General features: G+C 37.2%; 1 protein-coding gene across 2 annotated transcripts; it reads left to right on the top strand.

Annotated features, from left to right (window-relative positions):
- Positions 1-1097: 1097 nt before the first annotated feature.
- On the top strand, positions 1098-20810 carry LOC144043157 (uncharacterized). Of its 2 annotated transcripts, none has more exons than XM_077556423.1 (7): positions 1098-1274; positions 10419-10580; positions 11603-11671; positions 13295-13384; positions 14222-14328; positions 15498-15602; positions 17738-20810. In XM_077556423.1, the coding sequence occupies exons 1-7, from the start codon at positions 1232-1234 to the stop codon at positions 18608-18610; spliced, it is 1449 nt and encodes a 482-aa protein (XP_077412549.1). In that variant the 5' UTR covers positions 1098-1231; the 3' UTR covers positions 18611-20810. The 2 variants fall into 2 exon arrangements, with proteins under 2 accessions (XP_077412549.1, XP_077412548.1); XM_077556422.1 differs by having other exon boundaries at positions 17735-20810.
- Positions 20811-21749: the final 939 nt, after the last annotated feature.

The following is a 21749-nucleotide window of genomic DNA, read 5'->3' as shown; positions in this document are numbered from 1 at the left end:
AACATGTAGTCTAAAATGGTTCTCTGATTACAATTACATTGATGGAATATGAATTAAGCAGCAAAATCCACCCAATTTTATCCATCTCAGGAGGCGGCCATTTTGCCACTTGCTGCTGAAAAAGACACCACAGTGCCATATGCTGCATTTGAGGAAGATGGAAGGTTCTGATGTCTGATGTTCGAGGTAAATATAAATAACAAAAATAGCTGATTCTGATCAATTGTTTGTTGTTCTGGTTAACGCAGTCAGTACAAATCACATTCTGTTACATAAAGTTGTTTATTTCAAATAAATAAATTAATTCGTGATATATATATATATATATATATATATATATATATATATATATATATATATATATATATATATATATATATATATATATATATATATATATATATATATATGTGTGTGTGTGTGTGTATACATACATACGCACATACATATATATATATATATATATGTGTGTGTGTGTGTATACATACATACGCACATACATATATATATATGTGTGTGTGTGCATATATATATATATATATATATATATATATATATATATATATATATATATATATATATATGGGGGTCGCTATTGTAGTGTGACAACATCAGATTAAAATCGGTTACCGCCCACCTCCTCCCCTCTCAGCACCCCCTAACTCGTAAATCGGTCCTCCCAGTTCAAAGGTCCAGTCTTCTGCACTTTATCTGGTCGTAGGCCACAACATTCCAATTTCCCAATTTCCTCGAATGGAGCATAAGGGCTCAGCTTGCAAACGTCACGTGACCAAAGTTACCTGAGCCCTTAGGCGTTGTGATGTCATTTTGTGTAAATAATATTTTTTGGTGCACGACGTTTAAACGTCATACGTTAATAGCGCATATCTTTGACATTGTCATAAAAGAAAACCTTGAAAATTGGTTAAGAAATGCGAAAGTTCTGACTTTCCTTCATGCGTTTCCTTAGATGAGAGCGTTGCCCCCACCAAAGTGGCCGCCACGTAAGCACGTCACTTAGCCGGGCTCCCACCCTCGTCGGGTTTTCAGTGTGTGACGCAATGATCGTGGTCCTCTTTTGAGAGCAGCCATTGGTTGAGAGGCTAATCAATCTGGCAGCAAACGAGCTCGGTATTTTTTAAGACACTGGACAAGCGCTTCAAATTCCTTTTCGAAACACGCCTTCTCGTCCAGCAGGACACTCTGCCGTGAATTCTGGTGTCCGAGAATCATGACCCAAACGGAAAACGCCAATTTGAATATGAAGACGAAAGGTATGTTGCTGCGTCTCATCCCATTCGCTTTCAGGTAACAAGGACGTTATAAAGTGTGTTATACGCTAAGCGTGAACTTGATGCAGGGCCATAGTTCTGTGGCAACGTGTACGTCCAAGTGCTGGGTTTAAAACACTTTTTATTCAGTTTTGTTTTGGTGCCAAAGCCACGTACTAGCGTATGCAAATGCATTGCTCCGACGATATCATAGCACGATACATACCATAACGTTGTACAGCTACATTTACTATAAAACGTCAATGTTGGCTTTTAGTTTAGGGTGTGTGTAATTTGGTGCCAGAACTCTAGGAGTTGCGTTGAAGTGGGTGGGACTTTTGCTTCCACGTGAGACACAAAGTAGATTAATTGCTTTTAATGCAGCGTTCCAGAAGCGCTACAAATGAATACAAAAGTTATTTGAACCTTGCATTGCCACGTGGTTGAGTAGCTGTGGGGCATTTTAGATACAATGCCGGTTATTATTTTTGGGGGGTGGGTTGCTAACAATGCATGCATGCAATGTAAATATGAAAATGGAGATATCTTTTTTTAATGCAATGTTTGTATGTTTATATAAGAAGCTCTGGGAACAAGATGTTCAGCTTTGTCCTTAGCTCCACCCACCACTATATTGTTACAATGTTCAACATAAAACCAACAACTTAGATCTTATATTTGGAAAGACTAGGTCATCCAGTTACAGATAATTTATCTGTCTATGATAACTGTCATGTTTACTACATTGTTAATTGTATAAGCAAGCAAGTGAGATTAAAAATGCAGTAGAAATTCATTTGACATGGGTTGAAATGCACCAGTAAAAAATATACTGTATATGGGAGTGTAAGGGGTTCCAGTAATATTTTTGTGATATTATTATTATTTTTTTTAAATAAAAATTTTCATTTTTGGAATGTTTATTCATTTTTAAAACCCACTATTGATTTCAATAATATACACAAAATATGTTCTATCACATCAAAGTCATTTTTTTAATGTAATTGTAAAATGTAATTGTTGGTCTAGTAATTGCGAACGTAGTATTTGGCAGTAGTCTTGCGAAGTGTGGTCTCTCTGAGGCACCGTAGTGCGCATTGCTTTGAACTTAAAGTTGCAATATGGAACTTTTTATTTGACCATTTATAACTGAAATGCCTTCTAATTTGTAGATTAACACCTTAGCTGTTCACAATGGGTACTCCTGCAAGCCTGTGGCCAATAGTTTTTAGACTGGATTCGGGTTAGAATTTCCCGCGCCCTGTCTGCGGATGTGACATAATGTGCATGGTGTGTATGTGAAGAACGGTATGTGCCGTTTCATTTTTCCTCAGCAGGTGGCAGTAGCGATTTGAAATGGAAGATTCTACGTTTAGTAGTTTTAAGTCGTTGCATTCATTAGTCCACCATTGTCTCTTTAAATCTAGCTATGAAAGTACAGTAATTTTTGGACTACAAGGTGCACCTGACTATAAGCCGCGCTAGCTAAATTTGGGGAATACTCGACTGTTGGAATCTTAGTAAATCAGGCCCATAACTTTGCATTTAGGGAAAAAACTTTGAAAATGGGGAACTTCATTGTTGTGACAAAGCTTTGAAGGAAATTGGTTGCAACTAGATTTTATATAAGGGTATGAGAGTACAGTGGACTATAAGGCGCACCTGACTATAAGCCACGCTAGCTAACTTTGGGGAATACTCGAGTTTGTTAAACATATAAGCCGCAGGTGTTTTAATGTTACCACACCAGGTTCCCGCTACTTTCTTTTCCATAATGAGGGCGCAAATTGTCTCGGTCTCGTTTCGTCCATCTTACCGTATTTGGGCTCACTTGGTTTGTTTTGCTCTGCCTGACGCTCTTGCGCTTCCTTTCTAGTGCACCCCATTGTGATCTGATGGATAAGCCGCACCTTTGTATTAGCCGCAGGGTTGAATGCAAGTGAGAAAAAGTAGCGACTTGTAGTCCAGAAATTACTGTACTCGCATGAGACAACTGAGAGACATGACCTAAATACTTACACTTGCCTGCTTGGGTTATTGATCATGTTACAATTTCTGTAGATTTTGGTATAATTTCTGCTGTGGAGTCAGAATGCCAAAATCAAAAACAACACAAAGCAAATTCAACTGAGCATCTAAATAGCTGGTGTGATTATGCCACGTTAACCGTTCGTTCGTTACATCAATCACAAATCTTATGCAAACGCAATTACTTTGTGTTTGGATGGTTGAGGATGCGGAGGCAGAACTTCTGCCAACAAGTGCCAAGATCCCCTCACAAGACAGGCAGCAAGGCTTTAAGTAAACTAACTTTCGGACTCAAACATATATACAATGGCAGCGATGAACGTCCCTTAAGTAAACAAGAATGTTGTCTTCATTCGCTGATCCGATCAACGATCAACGAATTATGACATTACAGCCAATCACAAAATTTGCATAAAATGCAAAACATCAGACGATCCCATCTAGCAGATCAGATTGGTGGAAAGTCTGGTGAAGAGCTTTGACAGCAAAACCACTCTGTAAACAAGCCTTGTCACGGCACATCAAGCCTTCCAGCATTCTACAATGAACCCATCAATACAGGGAACTGTGTTTAAAATATTGTACCAACTACAGTATAGCGACAGCAATGTGGACTTGTTTGCATTTCCGCCACAAGTTGTGCGTGTATGTGGCACAGTTATTCCTCCACGTCCCAGATGGCAAACCGATTACACCCTAGACCTAAGGGACAAAAGGTGGACTCTGGTCCATTAATTTAACCAGCGCAACGTATTTACGGTAGTCTTCTGCTCATTACGGTTGTAAATGTAAGCAGCAAGCACACCACAAACACGGACCGTGCGCAGTGATTCCTCCGCCAACGTGACGCGACTCAGCCAATCAACTGCTTTAGTCGGAGCGGTTTTGTGATTGGCGCAAGGAAGGTCAACAGATAAGGTTGTGCTTGAACAAAAAAAAAACACTTGAGAAAAGGTTAAAACGTGTAAGATAACAGCTTGATTAGAAACAAATGAAGAGTTTTTGCAATGTGCTAATGTCCTATGGCTATGCTATGTATGTATTACTGTATATTTGGGCATGGCAATGTAAATGTATGCATTGAAATAGAGGTAGACTTCACATAAATGACCTACAGAAGGTGTACCTTCTCTATGCTTTCTTTGATGCCATTATAAACCATCCACTCAATACAGATAGGGAATAGGAGACATGTGCTCATTATTTGTTTGTGTCTGTTTACCTTTTTATTCCGTTTAATGTTATTTTTGTATAGATTTTGGTCAGCTGAACCTGTTCAACTCATTCACTGCCATTGACGGCTATAGACGTCAAAAAATCATTTGAACTATTTCTATTAGTTTAACATTTTTTTCCCACTTTTGTTAACAAGAGTGTGAAAACCTAGAATTGTTTATTGTTCATTTAGAACAGATATAACATATGTGATTAATCGTGAGTTAACTAGTTAAGTCATACGATTAATTACAATTACAAATTTTAATCGCCTGACGCCATAAATTTTTAATAATGTTTTCTTTTTTTTATTAATTCACTGCCATTGATGGCTATAAACTTCAAACATTAATTTGAACTATTTCTATTAGTTTAAAAAATTGTCCCCAACTTTTGTTAACAAGAGTGTGAAAACCTAGAAATTTTTTATTGTACATTTAGAACAGATATAAAATTTGTGATTAATCGTGAGTTAACTAGTGAAGTCATGTGATTAATTACAATTAAAAATGCTAATCGCCTGTCGCCCCTAATTTTTAATAATCTTTTTTACAATTAATTTATGGCATTTTATGAGTTAAATCTGGTGTATGAATAAACTTAATAACTATAATGATGGTAATAATTTTCAGATTTTATGTGTAAAACCTCAACTTCCTATTTTGTTTCACAACCTTTTGAGACCATCCCATCACTGCAAACGAGTGATTTTTTTGTAACTTCCAGTGAGAGTTGTGTGACTCTCAGCAGCTGATTTGGCCCACATTTCATGAGCAAACGGATGCGATCGTCTCGTGTTGGTGTGTGCTTTTTCCAGCTGGCATTTTTCAGATGCTCAATAGAATTGAGATCAGGGCTCATACAAGGCCACTTCAGAATTGTCCAATGTTTTGCTCTTAGCCATTCGTGTGTTTTGGGTCATTTTCCTGCAAGACCCGTCATGACCTGTGACTGAGACCAGGCTTTCGGACACTGGGTAGCACATTTCTCTCATAGATACCCTGATAGCAGGATGTAGCAAAGCAGCAAACTTTTCTTGGTATATTCATTTTTGTGTCTGTGTGCTGATGCGCCTTGCCAAAATTTCCCAGTTTTGTCCATGAGACTTTGTCCCAGAAGCGTTGTGGATTGTCAATATACAGATTGGCTTTTTTATTTTTTATGGTTGGCGTTCTCCCTGGTCAATGCCTATGAAGTCCATTTTGGCTCAAACAAGGACAGATGATGCGGTCAAACAATGATGTCTCTTGACCTTGGAGTTCTTCTTTAATTTCTTTGTTGGTTGTTATGAGCTCTTTTGTGACGTTTATGTTGTCCATCTTTTCAATGTCCCTCCTGCGCCCATGTCCAGTGAGGTTGGCTACACACACACACAAAAAAAAAAAAAGTAACAAAATGTCACTTTTTATTTGATAAGTTTTTCCTATATTTTTAAAATATCATTTAATTTTTAAAATAGACTGGTCTGTGCTAACATGAAATCTGTAACTGTGAAAACACGTTTCTGTTCTTTTACCAATAAAAAAAAACAAAACAATACATATATTTATTGTTAAAATATGAATAAATACAAAGGAATCTTAATTTCACAATTATTTTTCTGTTATTTAAGGTTAAAACACACAAAAAAGGGGGGAAATTATGTTCAATTACTAAGAAATTAACTAATTCACTGCCATTGATGGCTATAGACGTCAAAAATTCATTTGAACTATTTGGATTAGTTTAACATTTTTTTCCACTTTTGTAATCAAGAGTATGAAAACCTAGAAAAAAATGATTGTACATTTAGAACAGATGTAAAAAAAAATTGATTAATTGTGAGTTAACTATTGAAGTCATGCAATTAATTACAATAAATAAAAATTAATCGCCTGACGCGATGAAAAAAAAGGAAACGATTTTTAAAAATATGGGGCGTCAGGCGATTAAATTTTTTAATCGTAATTAATCGCATGACTTCACTAGTTAACTCACGATTAATCACAAATCGTATATCTGTTCTAAATGTACAATAATTTTTTTTATGGGTTTTCATACTCTTGTTAACAAAAGTGGAAACAAATGTTAAACTAATAGAAATAGTTCTAATGAATTTTTGACGTCTATAGCCGTCAATGGCAGTGAATGAGTTAATAGTATAAAAAAACTTGATTTTACGATAAATTCTTTGTTAAATGACTAATGTTTTCATTGAAAATGACTCCTAGACAGTAACGTTCATTGACATTGTATTAACTTTTATTTTGAAAGGACATCTAATGAGATACAGTAGGGCAGAGGTTCTCAACTGCGGTCCTCGAGTACCCCTATCCAGCCTGTCTCCCACAAGCAACACAGGGGTTTCAAATGATCAGCTAATCGGCAAGCTCTGCATGAAGCCTGATAACGATCCTCAGCTGTGTGTGTTGAGGGAGACATGGAAAAGAGGCTGGATAGGGGTACTCCAAGACCGGGGGCTGACAACCAGTGCAGTAGGGAAAGGGAAAAGCTTGAGAGGATAAATAATATACAACGCAAAGAATAGGACTTGAATTTAGGGCTGTTGCCTTTGCTTAAGGGGCATCAGCACTACCAACGAAGTATACATTTCATTTGATCTAAAATTACGAGAGAGAAAGGTCATCTAGAGGTCATCTAGTATCCATGAGGTTGTGGTTTCGATCCTTGGCCTTTGTGACCATGTCCAAGTATCCTTATGCGTAAGATACTGACTCAAAACCATTCACCTTCTGATGCTGCAACATCAGAAGGTGAATGAGTAGTCAAAATGTAAAGCAGTTTGGTGGCCTCGTAACGAGTCGTAAGGTAGAAAAGTGCTATATGAATGACCATAACAGTCAATTGTTGCAATTTTAAACCCAATATCTATTTTTTTCTGCAGTTTTGTGTCATATACTGTTATATTAAATCAAACACAAATTATTATACAACCTCTTTCCATGAACTAATGTAATTAAAAACAAATAATAACAGCAAATTTCTGTAATTGTAAGCATTACTATTCGTAATACAATGTTAACTTACTATGTTTCTAGGTAATTTAATTGTTTTAAAATGTGATGATGTTTCTAATTAAATATTCAAAACAACCTGAAAATAAGGCAAAATTTTGTTAAAATTACAACTACAAGCTGTGTTTTAATTATGGAGGGCAAAATTATGAATTATTAAGTAATTTTCTGTTATTTCACTGTATTTTTTGGTGCCCCGGCTGCAGGAAAATTACTCTTTTGTTAACATGTTTGTCTTTAGCAGTGTACAGTCCCATCGATCTAAATACAATTTATGAATAATATGATGAGCTGCAGTCACAGGAACATCAAACTACTTGGATGTGGCCTTGTAGCATTTACCTTTAGTGTTCCTGTGTTTAATTTTCTTTCTAATCTCCTGAGACAACTGCCTGCTTTGCTTCATCGGGTCCTGTTTTTTTTGTTTACACAGCATGATAGCAAACAGCGCAGTGACTACTTCTCACCCGAATGACTGCTTACAAGTCAGACGGCTCCTGTGATGCTAACTAAAAATTACATTATTTTCGTTCTTTTCTAGCAGTTCCATCGTTTTTGTTGAGGCCTGTTTCATGAGGTTATTTTATTTTGTTTTTATTTTATTGAGCCACAAAGCAATGTCATATTTTCTTGTCATGTATTGTCTTTCATGAAGTCTACGTGTGTAAGCAAGTGCCTTCGTTAGCATCAGCAGTCTGCGCTAGCTAGCTATCGCTATGTCCCGAAACTACATTGCCTTATTATTGCTTTTCAACTTGTTTTGCGTATAATTTACTAACGGTAATTGCCAAAGCAGGACTGGTATGCTTCATTTGTTTTATGAACTACTAGCAAATTGACTCTTGCTGCACTATTTACAAATTAAGCAGGTCTGTGAGCCTGTGTTTGGATATTTATTGTGTGTACGCGTTCAATAAACCCAATGAGCTCTGACGACACTTCCAGAGGGAGTTTAATAGACTGTCGAAGGTAGTTTAATGAAAAACTATACGTACTATAAAAACCGCCGTAGCAATGTTCTGTATTACAGTACTACTACTATTCGTTATATTGCCTCCTTGTCAGTTATCTCCGCACGTTAGTTATGTTTAACTCATTCACTGCCATTGACGGCTATTTCTATTAGTTTAACATTTTTTCCCACTTTTGTTACAAGAGTATGAAAACCTAAACATTTTTTATTGTACATTTAGAACAGATATAAAATTTGTGATTAATCGTGAATTAACTAGTTAAGTCATACGATTAATTACAATTACAAATTTTAATCGCCTGACGCCCTAAAATTTCTAATAATGTTTTCTTTTTTTTCATTCTTTCACTGCCATTGACGGCTATAAACGTCAAAAATTCATTTGAACTATTGCTATTATTTAACTTTTTTTCTCCCACTTTTGTTAACAAGAGTATGAAAACCTAGAATTTTTTTATTGTACATTTAGAACAGATATAAAATTTTTGATTAATCGTGAGTTAACTAGTGAAGTCATGCGATTAATTACAATAAAAAAATTAATCACCTGTCGCCCCTAATTTTTAATAATCTTTTTTTTGTTTAATGAATTTATGGCAGTTAATAAACTTGTGATAGTATGTTTTTGTTGTGATGATATAAACTTAACGCTTTTACCGCTAAAAACGTTTAATGACGTTGACTAAAATCCAAATGCATACCGCCAAAAACGTTAATTGACGTTTATTAGTTGTTGTTTTTCTCGATGGGCAGTGGAAATTGTTGCGCAGTGCTGCCTACTCGATGGGCTTGTGAAATCACAAACAGCCACTAACTATGGCCAGCAGATGGCAGCATTGTATCTCTTTTCAATGTTCTGCCGGTGTATGCAATTGCTGTGAATCACGACTGATATGATGAAATAGAACGTTTTCAAGGATGATGTGAATGATCAAAGCCTTTGTCACATTAAACCTAATTCACATAGCATCAATAAACCAAAAATATTAGTGTCAAAGTCACTGTTGAGCAGAAAATGTATCTTTTCACAAAAAGCTTATTTTCTTTGTATCTTTTCAATTTTCACTCAATGTCACTCAAATTACCTATTTTAAAATGGTGATTACTAAAGAACATACTTTTTTTTCTAATGAAAGAATGGAAATTTGAAATTTAGGATGAAAACAATTTGTACAGACAGTATCCTAAACATTTCAATGTGTAATGTAGTCATACATTATTGATAGATTTATTGCCAACAAGGGTGGCAACTGGGGTGGCAATTTCCACCGCCACCTTGCAGATCTGCCAGAGGTCCTTGCCAAAGAGTGGCCTCGGATGTTGAAAATTGCTGTCATGTGTACTGGAAATTAAATCCACTACAATATGCTATATTATAGTGTTAAAGAGGTGCTAACAAATCTACCAATATAGAAGGGTCATTTAATTTTCAATAGTAACGCTTGACTTATTGAGCCATTTTTAGCAGTAAGGAGATGATATTTTGTCTATAATTAATGTGATAACTTCATTATTTTTAATGACCAATTAATACCTTTAAAAAGTCCTTTTGCCACTTTCTGTCGACTGAAGATGACATCAACTGTGCTGAGGAAGTAGGTAAACGACCAATCATGGCTCAGTTTGCTGACCAAACCCAGAAAACGGGTGAGCCGGAATTGGTCGTTAACTGTTTCACGTGATGTCATCTTCAGTCAACAACAAGTGGGGGAAAAAGTTTTTTAAAGGTACTAATTGTTCAGGAAAAATAATCAAATTAATTTGGGACAAAGTATGAACTTATGAGTCAAATATCCCTATACAGTTACGGACTTCAGCCCACAGTCAAGCAGAATTTTCCCCAGTGTCGTTCTAATAAATCGTTCCTGTCTTGTAAGAGACACGATGGAAAACAACAGACTTTCCGTTCTGTTTTAGGTGGTACGAGGACCCAGGCAACAAAAAAAAATGCAAAGAAGATGGAGTCCGCTTCAAGTGGCAACACGTTCTTCACCTGTTTCATTGTTCTTGCACTGTTGGGTGTCTGGACATCTATAGCACTGGTATACTTCAACCCAATTGACTATGAGGAAGTTCTTGGTGAGTACTGTACATGTACATGTACATACTTTTTAAAATGAGATTATTATTGTTCAGCCTTCCCTGATTTCAATACATATGTTTGGACAAAATGTTGCTCCTTTGTGTTCGTTACTGCACTGTTACAAGTCTGAAACAAAACATTATACAACAAACCTTCCAAATTATGAACGTGTAAACAAAACCCCTCAGTCCAACTGGAAAACAAGTATCTAATGGACTGAAGCAACAAGATGTCGTCGGCCATTTGGGACATGCAGAAGACTCTGGCTGGCAGTTACACGCACAGTTTGAAGAAGAGCACGTCTTTTTAATTTTTTTTTTTTTTTAAACTACTTTGATTGGTGACCTTGTTTCCAAATCTTACTGAACTCAATTTTTTTCCCAGTAAAAAAAAAAAAAAAAGACATCCTGATAAGAGGTGTCCAATACATGTCTCATCTATGAATTTGAACCCCAGTTTATAAAGTAAAAAACAACATCAAGGGTGGAGAGGATTGGTCATCAAGCAGCGATGTCATAAGGTGTGCCGATTTTGGTGTGTCAAGGTTTCATACTGAATTGACACATTTAGATGTATTTTTCAATGTAATAACATGTGGTAGTGCCATCCCGCCCATTTCCCTTTGAAGCGATTATAGCCTTAATTTAGTTTTTTATTTTCTACCAAACAAAATCCAAAATACCAATAATGCCATTTGAGTTTTTGGAAGAAGCAGCAAGGAATACATATCGGTAAGCATTGAAACATGTAAACAGAAAACAGTAACGGACAGATTTTTTGATCACGTGTCAAGTACATGAATTTTATTAAAATTATAGTAGAATAAATAATATCAAATCGGAAAACGGTGCTTTCAGGAGCTCTATCATTATACCTGTACATTTCTTATTTTAATAATGTGATATTACCGATAATGTAATATGAAATTGTTGTGCCATTTCATCTCAATGCATTTCATAAATAATTGTGGCTGCAAGTTTACAATGAGAACAAACAAGCTTCTCTGCTTGTGTTTTAGGTAAACTGGCGGCATACGACACCGATGGGGATGGCGACTTTGATTTTGAGGATGCCAAAATGCTTCTTGGCAAGTATATATTTTTCCATGGAAAAAGAAAACTTCTTGTCAGTGGAAATGGAATGCAATGAATGTCATGAGAAATACAGTGCTTATAAGTGTCTCAAAAATATCAGGTGATATTGTTTTACCATTTGTGCAGGCCAAATCTCTCTTTTGAATTCCATTATTTATTACTTTATTATTATTTACTTTTTGTGTGGTCATGGTTATCAATGGAATGACCTCTTTTGAATGACGCAATACGTCACCACACAAATTAGGGTGGCCCAATAATGTATATATATATATATATACTGTAAAAAAAAAAAATCACCACAAGTAGACTAGCCTAGAAAGTAGCCCATCGTGTCACTTTTCAACCTTCTTCCACTTTACCTTGGTTAGCTGTTTTATCTTGGTTAGCTGTGCAAACCAATAACAGGGCCTTGAAAGCCATTAAGTCGTCACCTGTGGTACTTTTCCGACACCTCGATAGCTCTGGCTTTTTTATTATTTATTTATTTTTTTTTACACTAAGGTACCAGTAATCCATAACAAGCACATAAGTCCAATAACAGAACTCAGATTCTGAGTGGCGTAAGTGCCACGTGAGCTTTGAAGTCCCCCATATGAAGTCCCCAGTTAGAGCGCAGTTTTCTAATTGACTCGTAAAAATGCGAGATTGGCAAGGGAAAAAAGGGCTTGTACAGTGGTTTGCAACCTGTGGCTCCTGGGCCATATTATGGCTGTTTAGGCCCTCTCCTGTGCAACCATGTGGATCTCTAAAATAAATTACTAGAAATTATATACATATTTTTTACATTTTTATTTTTTTAATTTGAATTAATGATTTAGATAAAAACATTTTTATTAGTCCAAAATTTTAAGTTGTCAGAAAAGAGAAGAAAAGTAAATGAAAAAGTTTTTTAAATGACCTAAAAATGTCTAAAAAGTGATCATAAAATATCCAAAAAAGAAAAGCGCAGAAAATTACAATAAAAGGAAGTATGAATGTCAGAGAATTGCATAAAAATAGGCAAAAAAGTATGTTTAAAAAGTAAGTATAAATTGTCCAAAAACAAATGAACAAATCCTGAAAATTACCATAAAAATGTCCACAAATTTGCTAAAAATGTCAGAAATTGATAGCAAAAAAGGCATAAAAATGCACACACAAAAATAGCCATAAAATGTCCAAAAAGGAAGGAGAGGCATAAAATTACCATTTGTCTTCTCCATAAAATTGTCAAAAATGTCCCAAAAATTGACGGAAAGGTCGGAAATCTAAAAATGGAGCATGGAAATTTTTTTTTAATAAAAATGGAAAACGAAAAGTAGAAGAAAACACATCTCAAAGTATTGGATGCTGCATAATTTTCTGTTCTGCTGCAGCTCCAAAGAGCTCTTGGGCCCTCACTACATTAGACTAACACTAAATAACACCGTTTCCTTCATCACAATCCTCAAATGTTTTGCGTCTCCAGATAGATTTTGGTTATTTGTTCGACCTAAAATGGCGCTCTTGACAGGATAGGTTGCTGACCCCTGCACTAGTACATCTGCTCTCATTCTCGAGGTCCTGTGTATTCTTTTGAATGCCATATTTAAAAATGTTTGTTATTTGTCACTGATATGTGCATAATATCACAGGAATGAAAGCCAATGCTGTTCACATGGCTTCCAATGATGAAGATGATGTTGCCCAAGTCGTGATTTCTGCTCGTGAACCTTCACAAGAGGGTAATGGAATGATCAATAATACCTTGTCTTTAAATGTTTGGATTTTTTTTGTTTTAAGTAGTAACTCAGACACATCCGTTTGGTGCCAAAGAGTCCAATTATTTACAGGTGTTTTAGCAGTGGCATAGCCACTCCCACCACCACCACACGGCGCCGGTAGTGATTTCCTGTTCTGTCCTGCCCCGTCCTATTGCTACACGTTGCATTCTTTCCTCACAGGGTGTGTCAGTGCCTATAAGCTAATAATAATTATTATATTTAAATAATAAGTAGTCAGTCAATATGGATATATGCCACTATATTGAACACATCACTTGTTTTTAGTTATTCCAATCTAAAATTTTGCTCCATTTAGTTTCATTTAAATATTTATTAAATATTCAAATCAATTTTATATTAAATATTTATTTTCTGTCCGACAAATAAAAGGTGTGGTGGAGTTTCTCATGCAGCATGCTCGTCTGGCTGAGCTCAAACCAAGCCAGTGATGAATCAGACCGTGAAGTTATTCCTTTCAGTACGTTCACTCATGCGCAGTGGCACTCCAATCGGGAGCGTTTGTAATATTTACAGTGCACACCACTTATGTGCAGCCCTGACTGATTTTCCACTTGATTGCTATGCAATTCCGCAAAGCCTGTCTTAGTCCCATTATCACATTGACAAAAAAAATACCGGTGTCAATGGGGTGTTGGCTTTTCATAGCTATTACATTTTAAGCCCAATGACATGTATACTATACCAGCCCTCTCACTGCAAAGTTGATTATGCGCTAATTAATTGGTCAAACAGTGTGACAGACTTACATTCTGCACAGCTCTTCTGTTTTTTCCCTAGTGCCCGAACCTGAGGATCCAACTAAAGCCAGCGTCGTTGAGCAAGAACAAGAGGAGGAGCAAGAACAAGAGGAGGAGCTAGAGGAAGAGAATCTGGACCATGCTGAGGTTGGCAAAGGATAAACTTTATTAGCTAGATAAGTGATTGTCAAAGTGTAGTATGCAGGCTACACAAATCACTGGCCAAGTACCGTTCTGTTGTATTTAACTTAAAGCTACTGAACGTAGAATATTCCATTTTGAATCGCTACTGCCACCTGCTGACGAAAAATGAAAGTGCACATACCGTTCTTCACATACACACCCCGCACATTACGTCACATCCGCAGACAGGGCGCGAGAAATTCTAACCTGAATCCAGTCGCAGGAGTACCCATTGTGAACAGCTAAGGTGTTAATCTGCTAATTAGAAGGCATTTCACTCATAAATGGTCAAATAAAAAGCTTATTGTAAAGTTTTTTGGGGGAAAAAAGTTCCAAATTGCAACTTTGCGCTTACACCTTAAATTCATTTTTATTTACCAAAAATACAATGTTTTTTTTTAGATGGAACTTAGTGGCAAATTTGCATATTTTATATACATGGTGCTTAATGTGTACATTTATTGAAAAATGACTTTTTAATTATAATTTGTGTTTTGTGATATGTGTGCTGCATGCAGGGATCTGCACACAAATTGACAGGTGCAATTCACCACCTCTCATCTGGGTTGGCATGCGGTTTACAGTTTGCACTTACTAAGCAAATAGTCACCCACAAGCTAAAGCCCTTGTAATCATGCTAACAAAAGCTTGGCATTGGCCCCCGAGTTAATGCGGGCATGTATGAGACGGGACTGCTCTGCTCTAACCTGGCTTATTTCAGTTAAGGTAAAAAAAAAAAAAAAGAGGGTGATCTAATTCTCCAGCCTTAAGGTATTCTGTAGTGATGGGAAAATAAAGCTTCATGAACAGGCCATCCAGAGCAACATTTCTGTTTTCACATTATTGCGAGTCCTTTGCCACAAGGTGCTATTTTGAATTTCCACTACCTGGCATTAACATGTGTGGTTTTGGCGGGAGAAACATTATACATGGGATTGTTACTGGTTGCAGAACTCTGAATATCTTTCTGCACTGAGAATTGCCAATAAGGTTTTGTCAGCTATTCCTCACTTGTCCAGTTATTTTTGAGCACTTTAACAATGCAAACTCCTGAATCAGCAAGTACATCAGCTTCAAAGAACTTCTGCCATAATTATTGATGAGACGTTGATAACACTCATGCTCCTTTTCAGATATTTGAGGAAGAGCCTGAGGCGGTGCAGGAGGAGTCTGAGGCGGTGCAGGAGGAGCCTTCTGCTGTTGAAATGGGTGGACCTGTTGAAGATTTGGCCAGCAAGGTGTGTAGCCACTGTGCTTCCACATGACCTTGTTTGTACAGTACTGAGCAGTTGAAAATAGTTGTTATACAGGGAGGGGCACCTAGACTTTCCAGCTAAATTCATTCTGTGAGATCTCATTCGTCAAATTACTCATAGAACAAATCAATTTTCCCCATTGAAATTAATCGAAATGTCATTAATCTGCTCCAGCCCTCACCCAAAAAAAAATACTTTGAAGTATTACACTGCAAATGTTTTAAATTGCATTATTGAAAATATAAATAAAAAAACATAATAAAAAAGAATGTAAATAAACAATTTTTATGAAACATAATTAAGCCAAATTTCACACGCACGCACACACACGCACACACACACTTGTCTTTGTATCATCGTGGGGACATTTCATTGACATAATGCATTTCCTAGCCCCTCCCCCGAGCCCCAACCATCAAAAATGATTGCCTACCCCTATTCCTTACCCTAACCTCAACCATAACCCAATTCACACCTAAACAAGTCTTGACCCTCAAAAAGAGGTCGAAACTTGTGGGCCCCCACAACTCTGTGAATTCCTGGAATGTTGGCCCCATTATGTAACAAAATCAAGACCACACACACACACACACACACACACACACACACACACACACACACACACACACACACACACACACACACACACACACACACACACACACACACACACACAAGCTGTGTCCAAATTCATATGCTGGGTCCTTCAAAGGCGACTCCTCATGTAGCCTCCGTGGACTGCATAAACGGTGGCAAATTTGGACTGGCCTTCGTTTGAGATCAGCTTTTTTGTAAGTTCCATAATGTACAATTGTGTGTGTGACTTTCGGTTAAAAACAGGTATTTTTTTCCCTCCTTTATTTTATTATTCCTTGTAGTTTTGTACTTGTACAAAACTAGTTTTGAACTGAAAACTGTTGTGGTGATGTATTCAAAATAAAAAATAAGTGTGTGAAACATTTTTTCGGGTCAAAATTAATTTTGATTCTCTTCGGTCATTCTTTTGAATAAATTACTTTCGCTTTTCGCTTCCATTCATATTTTGACATTTGAGGTCTTATTTTTTCAGTTGCATGTTTTTACTTTTCAGATTCAGATCTTATTCTTTACCGTTTCAACACTTCTTTTCACTTTGAGAACTTTCTTTTTTCAGTCTCAAATCTTTTTTTCCTCCCAGTTTCAAATCTTGGTTTTGTTTTGTTTCTTTTACATGGAGGCATAGTATCAACTGAGCGGGGCGTTGAATCATGAGTGACAGATGCGCAAAAGTGCTTTGGAACCTCCCCCAGTGACTGTGCCTTCAGGAAACATAGGAAAGAAATCAAACTCAATACTTATATACACACCTCAACCATAAGCCTTAAAACACATACAGGCTGTTGTCAAGAAATTGTAGTAATATATTTATTATTATATAAAAAAAATTTTTTAAAAAGGTGACGGGAACCAAACCTTTGACTTTACACTTATGAGGCAAACACCTTAATCAATACACCATGAATAAGTACACACTCAGTTAAACAGAATTTTAGGAGACGATTCACGGCAGCACACCGGTCACGGCAATATTTTCCGAATGGTCGAAAAATACACGGACCATCACTTCTTATTCTGCCAATCACATAAACATGGTGTACATAAGTATGGAGTTTGATTTATTTTATTTCCTACGTTTCCTGAAAGCACCGTCACTGGAGAGGTTCCAAAGTAATTTTGTGCAGCTGTCCCTCATGATTCAACGGCCCCCTCAGTCGATACTACGCTCCCACGTAAAATACGGGACAAAAGTCTGAAATTAAAAAATATATATATTTGACACATTTTTCTTTGCATTTGGTATTGCATGTATTCAAATGTGAAACTAAGCTTTGTCAATGTTATGCACACCTGGCCAACAAAACACATCTGCCAATTGTCTTCCAATACTTTTTGCTCATATAAAAAACTAGGGGGGAATTAAAAGAAAATGTGATGTCTTAGTTGTGCTTTTTAGTGGATCCAGGTGTAAAATACCTGAAAAATAAAAGATGAAATGTTGATCACTTGTCTCATAACTTTTTAATGTCAAACACAAACATTTTGAGTCTACAGCAAATGTCTTTTCTTTTATCCAGCAGGTTGGTGAAAGTGGAGAAATGCCAGCAAGTGCAACTTCCCCAGAAACTGTGAAAGATATCGAGGAGCTAGCTACAGAATGGGCCACAGAGGACCATGAGGAAACCACTGAGGAGGAGGAAAATGTAGAAACAGCCGAGGAACTATCTGAGGTGCAGGCTGATGCTGAATATGACCAAAGAGAGGCGGCCGTACCCTCAGAAGAGAATGTGGAGAAAACGGGCGAAGGGGGGTCACCACCTCTTTATGATCACACTGAAGAGGTCCCATCAACAGATAGAGAAGTCATTGCGGATGTAGCCGAAGAACAGAAGGCAGTTCCTTCTGAGAGGAATACAGAAGGCATAGAAGATATCAATCCAACATTTTTGCATGATTCCATAAAGCCCACAGAAGAGGAGTCTGCTACAGATGAAGATGATAACGAGCAAGAAGTGGAAGAGAGAGCAGAAATAATAGAAGAAAATGAGGAGGTACTCTCAGATGATACTGAAAATGAGGAAGTCCTCTCAGATGCTGAAATTGAGGAAGAACTCTCGGATGATACTGAAAATGAGGACGTCCTCTCGGATGATACTGAAAATGAGGAAGTCTTCTCGGATGATACTGAAAATGAGGAAGTCTTCTCGGATGATACTGAAAATGAGGAAATACTCTCAGATGATACTGAAAATGAGGAAGTCCTCTCAGATGATAGTGTGGACGAGAAAGAGGAAGACATGACTCTCCCAACATATACAGAAGAACACAAACATGCAGAAAGACGCGATGATTTGGCAGAGGCCGTTGAAGCGGACACAATTGGAAAGGCAGCAGAAGAATTAGACGAAGCACAACTTGAAGAGAAAGCAGTTGAAATAGAAGTAGAAGACTAGAGCTGTGAGAAGATAAAAAGGGCTCTCGCAGCCCTGGACATGTTGGGCTACTGGCACATTGGGGCACTGGCACGTTGGAATTGGAATATTTTTGAAAATGGTACAATAAACGTCTAACGTGGATTTTTTTTTTTTTTGCCAGGCCTAACGTGTGTGCAAAGTTTCATGAGATTTTGTGCATTTAGAAGCTCATCTGTGGTCTCTTCTCAAGGTTTCTTCTTTTTCCCCGAAATGGGTATTTCCTCGTACGGTTGGAGATTTGGACCATGGGATGTCGCCAGTTTTTGTCAGCTGTGGGCCAGTGAAGCCGTTTAAGACTGTTTTTATGAGTAAGGACTATACAAAATAAAAATGAACATGACTTACCTTACTCCTGCTGTAGGTTTGAACTACGATTTAGCTGTGTTTTGATAACAGATAAAAACACATGGGAATTCATCTATCAATCTTTTGCTGTGCATATGCATAAATTATCTGTGCTTGAGCATAGCTTGAAAACAAAAGGACTTGTCCTCCAACCACTGAACATCTTGTAAATTTCATGAGTTCATTTTGTTTATTGTTAGGCCTTCAACAACTTTTTCTTGGTAAGCAGTACTGATGGGAAAATTCAAGAGCCACTTGATTTTTTGTTTTGTTTTTTTACTCCAGATGGTGTTTTTTTTTTCTTCTTCTTCAAACAAAGATCACCATCTAGAGGAGTAGAAAAATATCACGGGCAGCACGGACATCAAGCCGCCAATAGGAAAATTCCTCCCAAACGTAAGATGTCGCGGTGCAATGATAGCAACTGTTCAATCTTTCATGTCATCGATATTTGCTGGAAGTGGTGGTACATTCACTTTGTTACCGCCACAAGAAAAAGTCACACTCAGTGAGGTCCGGCGATCTGACAGGCTGAGGACACAGAGCGAGGTGCACCTCTCCAACCAATCCGCCACTCAGGCATGTTAAATGCATAATGACTTTGAATTGGCATCTCGAAGTTCGAGCTTATCTGATTGAAAACCAATTTTCATGGGCTTATGTCAAACGTACCTGGATAGGGGATTGCACTCTATAGGTGGCACTACACAACCAATTTTTTTTTTGTATAAGACAACTTTAACATACCAAATTTTTCACCAAACCCAATGTTTGTGTAAAATTAGGGGAGTTTTCGTGCATGTAGGCCCTTTTGCAAATAGAAAAAATAATTTCTACAGAACAATAAGGACCATGGAGCGGTCCCTGTCGTTTTTGTAGTGACCTTGTAGCGATAGCTGCTTTTACCCTAAATGTATTTTGTACAAGTATACAGATGTCATTGTTGCATTTACAAAGGCATTTTAGTCATGATCACGTGATGACAAAAAAAATCCAATGTGAAGACTCTACATGTGTCTGCTCTTTTCTGTGTTTTGAGAATGGGTGGATACTGTTTACCTCTGAGCCTTATTTGGGAAGTAACACATCCTCATTTGCTGCTTTGTTAAAAGGTACAATGGATATTATTTAGCACCATTTAGCGTTGAACTAAATTGTTTAAAAAATCCCACTATTTATTTCAAGGCTAACATGTTTCGCCCCTTATTTCTGCTACGGATATCTGAAGGTGAATAACTAGATATGTAGTTAGCCTCTGGTGGTACTTGCATGCAGCTAGTGTTGGACCCAATGGGTCGACTGCTACTTACCTCCCACAGTTGGGGTCTACAGGTGGTGGTCTGCCTCTGCTTTTCTCTTGCTCGCTTTTGCTAGCTTCTCCAGCTAGCCGCTCTTGTTAGCCGCTCCAGCGAGTTCTAGTCACTCTTGCTCGCCACTCCCACGAGCTTCTGCTTGCTGCTTTGTTCGCTCACTCAAAATAATAATTGGTGTTAGCCTTGCGAAGTGTGGTCTCTCTGAGGCACTGTAGTGCGCGTGCTTCAAAAAATCATTGCATTCTATTAGTTCACCACTAGGTTGCACTAAATAATACACACTTCAGATGTCTAACGTAATTGTATCTTTTTCTCCCACTGCTTTTTAATTTGCTAGTCATAATTTAAAAAAAATAAGTGTTCTTAGCTATTTACTAGTGAATTTTAGCCTGATTGATTTGCCTCCAAATAAAAAAAATGCTAGTCATTTTGTGTTTCTCATGTCACTCATTCACATCTACACACCAAAGATTTTTGTACTTGTCTTGGTTCTGCATGAATAAAAACAAGGTGGGACAAGATTAGGTATGCTTTCATTTTTTATTTATGTATAAATGTATCACTTTTTTTGTTTATGTATGAGCGCTGCTTTCATATTTTCACCTTTTTTTTAAATGTTACGTTGACATATTGTTTAAATTCACGAGTGATTCCATGGGCAGAATAGGTTATTGTCACCAGTATGTCTATCTAACTTGTACTCATTCCACTTCCTGTTATTCATTTCCTAAAACCTGGTTTCTGTTTAAGCATTAATGAGGAATGACTAGGGATGTGCATCTCTCCAATAAAAGAACTACGTATTTCGATACATGGAGTCACGGTGTGGTACAATTCAAGGACAGTTTATTTTAAAGTGGAATACAGTAATTCACTTCAGTGCACACATCAGTGAAGTCATCTTTTAAAGGACAACTCAACACTAAATCAACTTTTTTTTTTCTTTTCTGATTAACTGTATAAACTGGTGTCTACAAATGCTGTCTACATGCCCTGGTCATTACTTTGACATTTTAGTGCCTGTTTGTTGAAAGCTTGAATTTGGGGCAAAGATCGTTTGTTTGGCGCTATCTTCAGGTAACACACTGGGATAAACTAAATTTGACTCTTTGTCCCCTCATTACACAAGACAATGCATACTACGTCACTTGTGGACTGTGACATAATTGTTTGCTCAGACGAGGTCAGGAACCGGGTTATGGATGTTGGGTAGTTTAAGGAGTTGATTCATGAACAAAAATAATCCTTTCAGTTTGAAATGTTGCAGAATATCATAAATAATGCCAATAACGCTTGAAAAACCTTAACAAGGTGAGAGGCCTGCCTATAGCTCGTCTCCCCCACACACACAACCAGAGCCAAGGCAGCCATCTTGCTTATTAAAAACCTTTTCCCAGAAGGAAGTGTACACGTCTAAATGTAGTAGCCATACTTGGCCAGTGGGGGGCATACAAAACACA

The sequence above is a fragment of the Vanacampus margaritifer genome, chromosome 2, assembly GCF_051991255.1.
Source record: "Vanacampus margaritifer isolate UIUO_Vmar chromosome 2, RoL_Vmar_1.0, whole genome shotgun sequence".
NCBI lineage: Eukaryota > Metazoa > Chordata > Actinopteri > Syngnathiformes > Syngnathidae > Vanacampus > Vanacampus margaritifer.
The sequence above is the reverse complement of the archived record's forward strand: the minus strand, read 5'-3'. Positions and strand labels throughout refer to the sequence as shown.

Coding starts and splice junctions, on each gene's coding strand:
- LOC144043157 (XM_077556422.1), top strand. CDS start 1,232: ATGACCCAAACGGAAAACGCCAATTTGAATATGAAGACGAAAG. Junction 11,672..13,294: donor GGATGCCAAAATGCTTCTTG/GCAAGTATATAT, acceptor ATAATATCACAG/GAATGAAAGCCAATGCTGTT. Junction 14,329..15,497: donor AGAATCTGGACCATGCTGAG/GTTGGCAAAGGA, acceptor GCTCCTTTTCAG/ATATTTGAGGAAGAGCCTGA.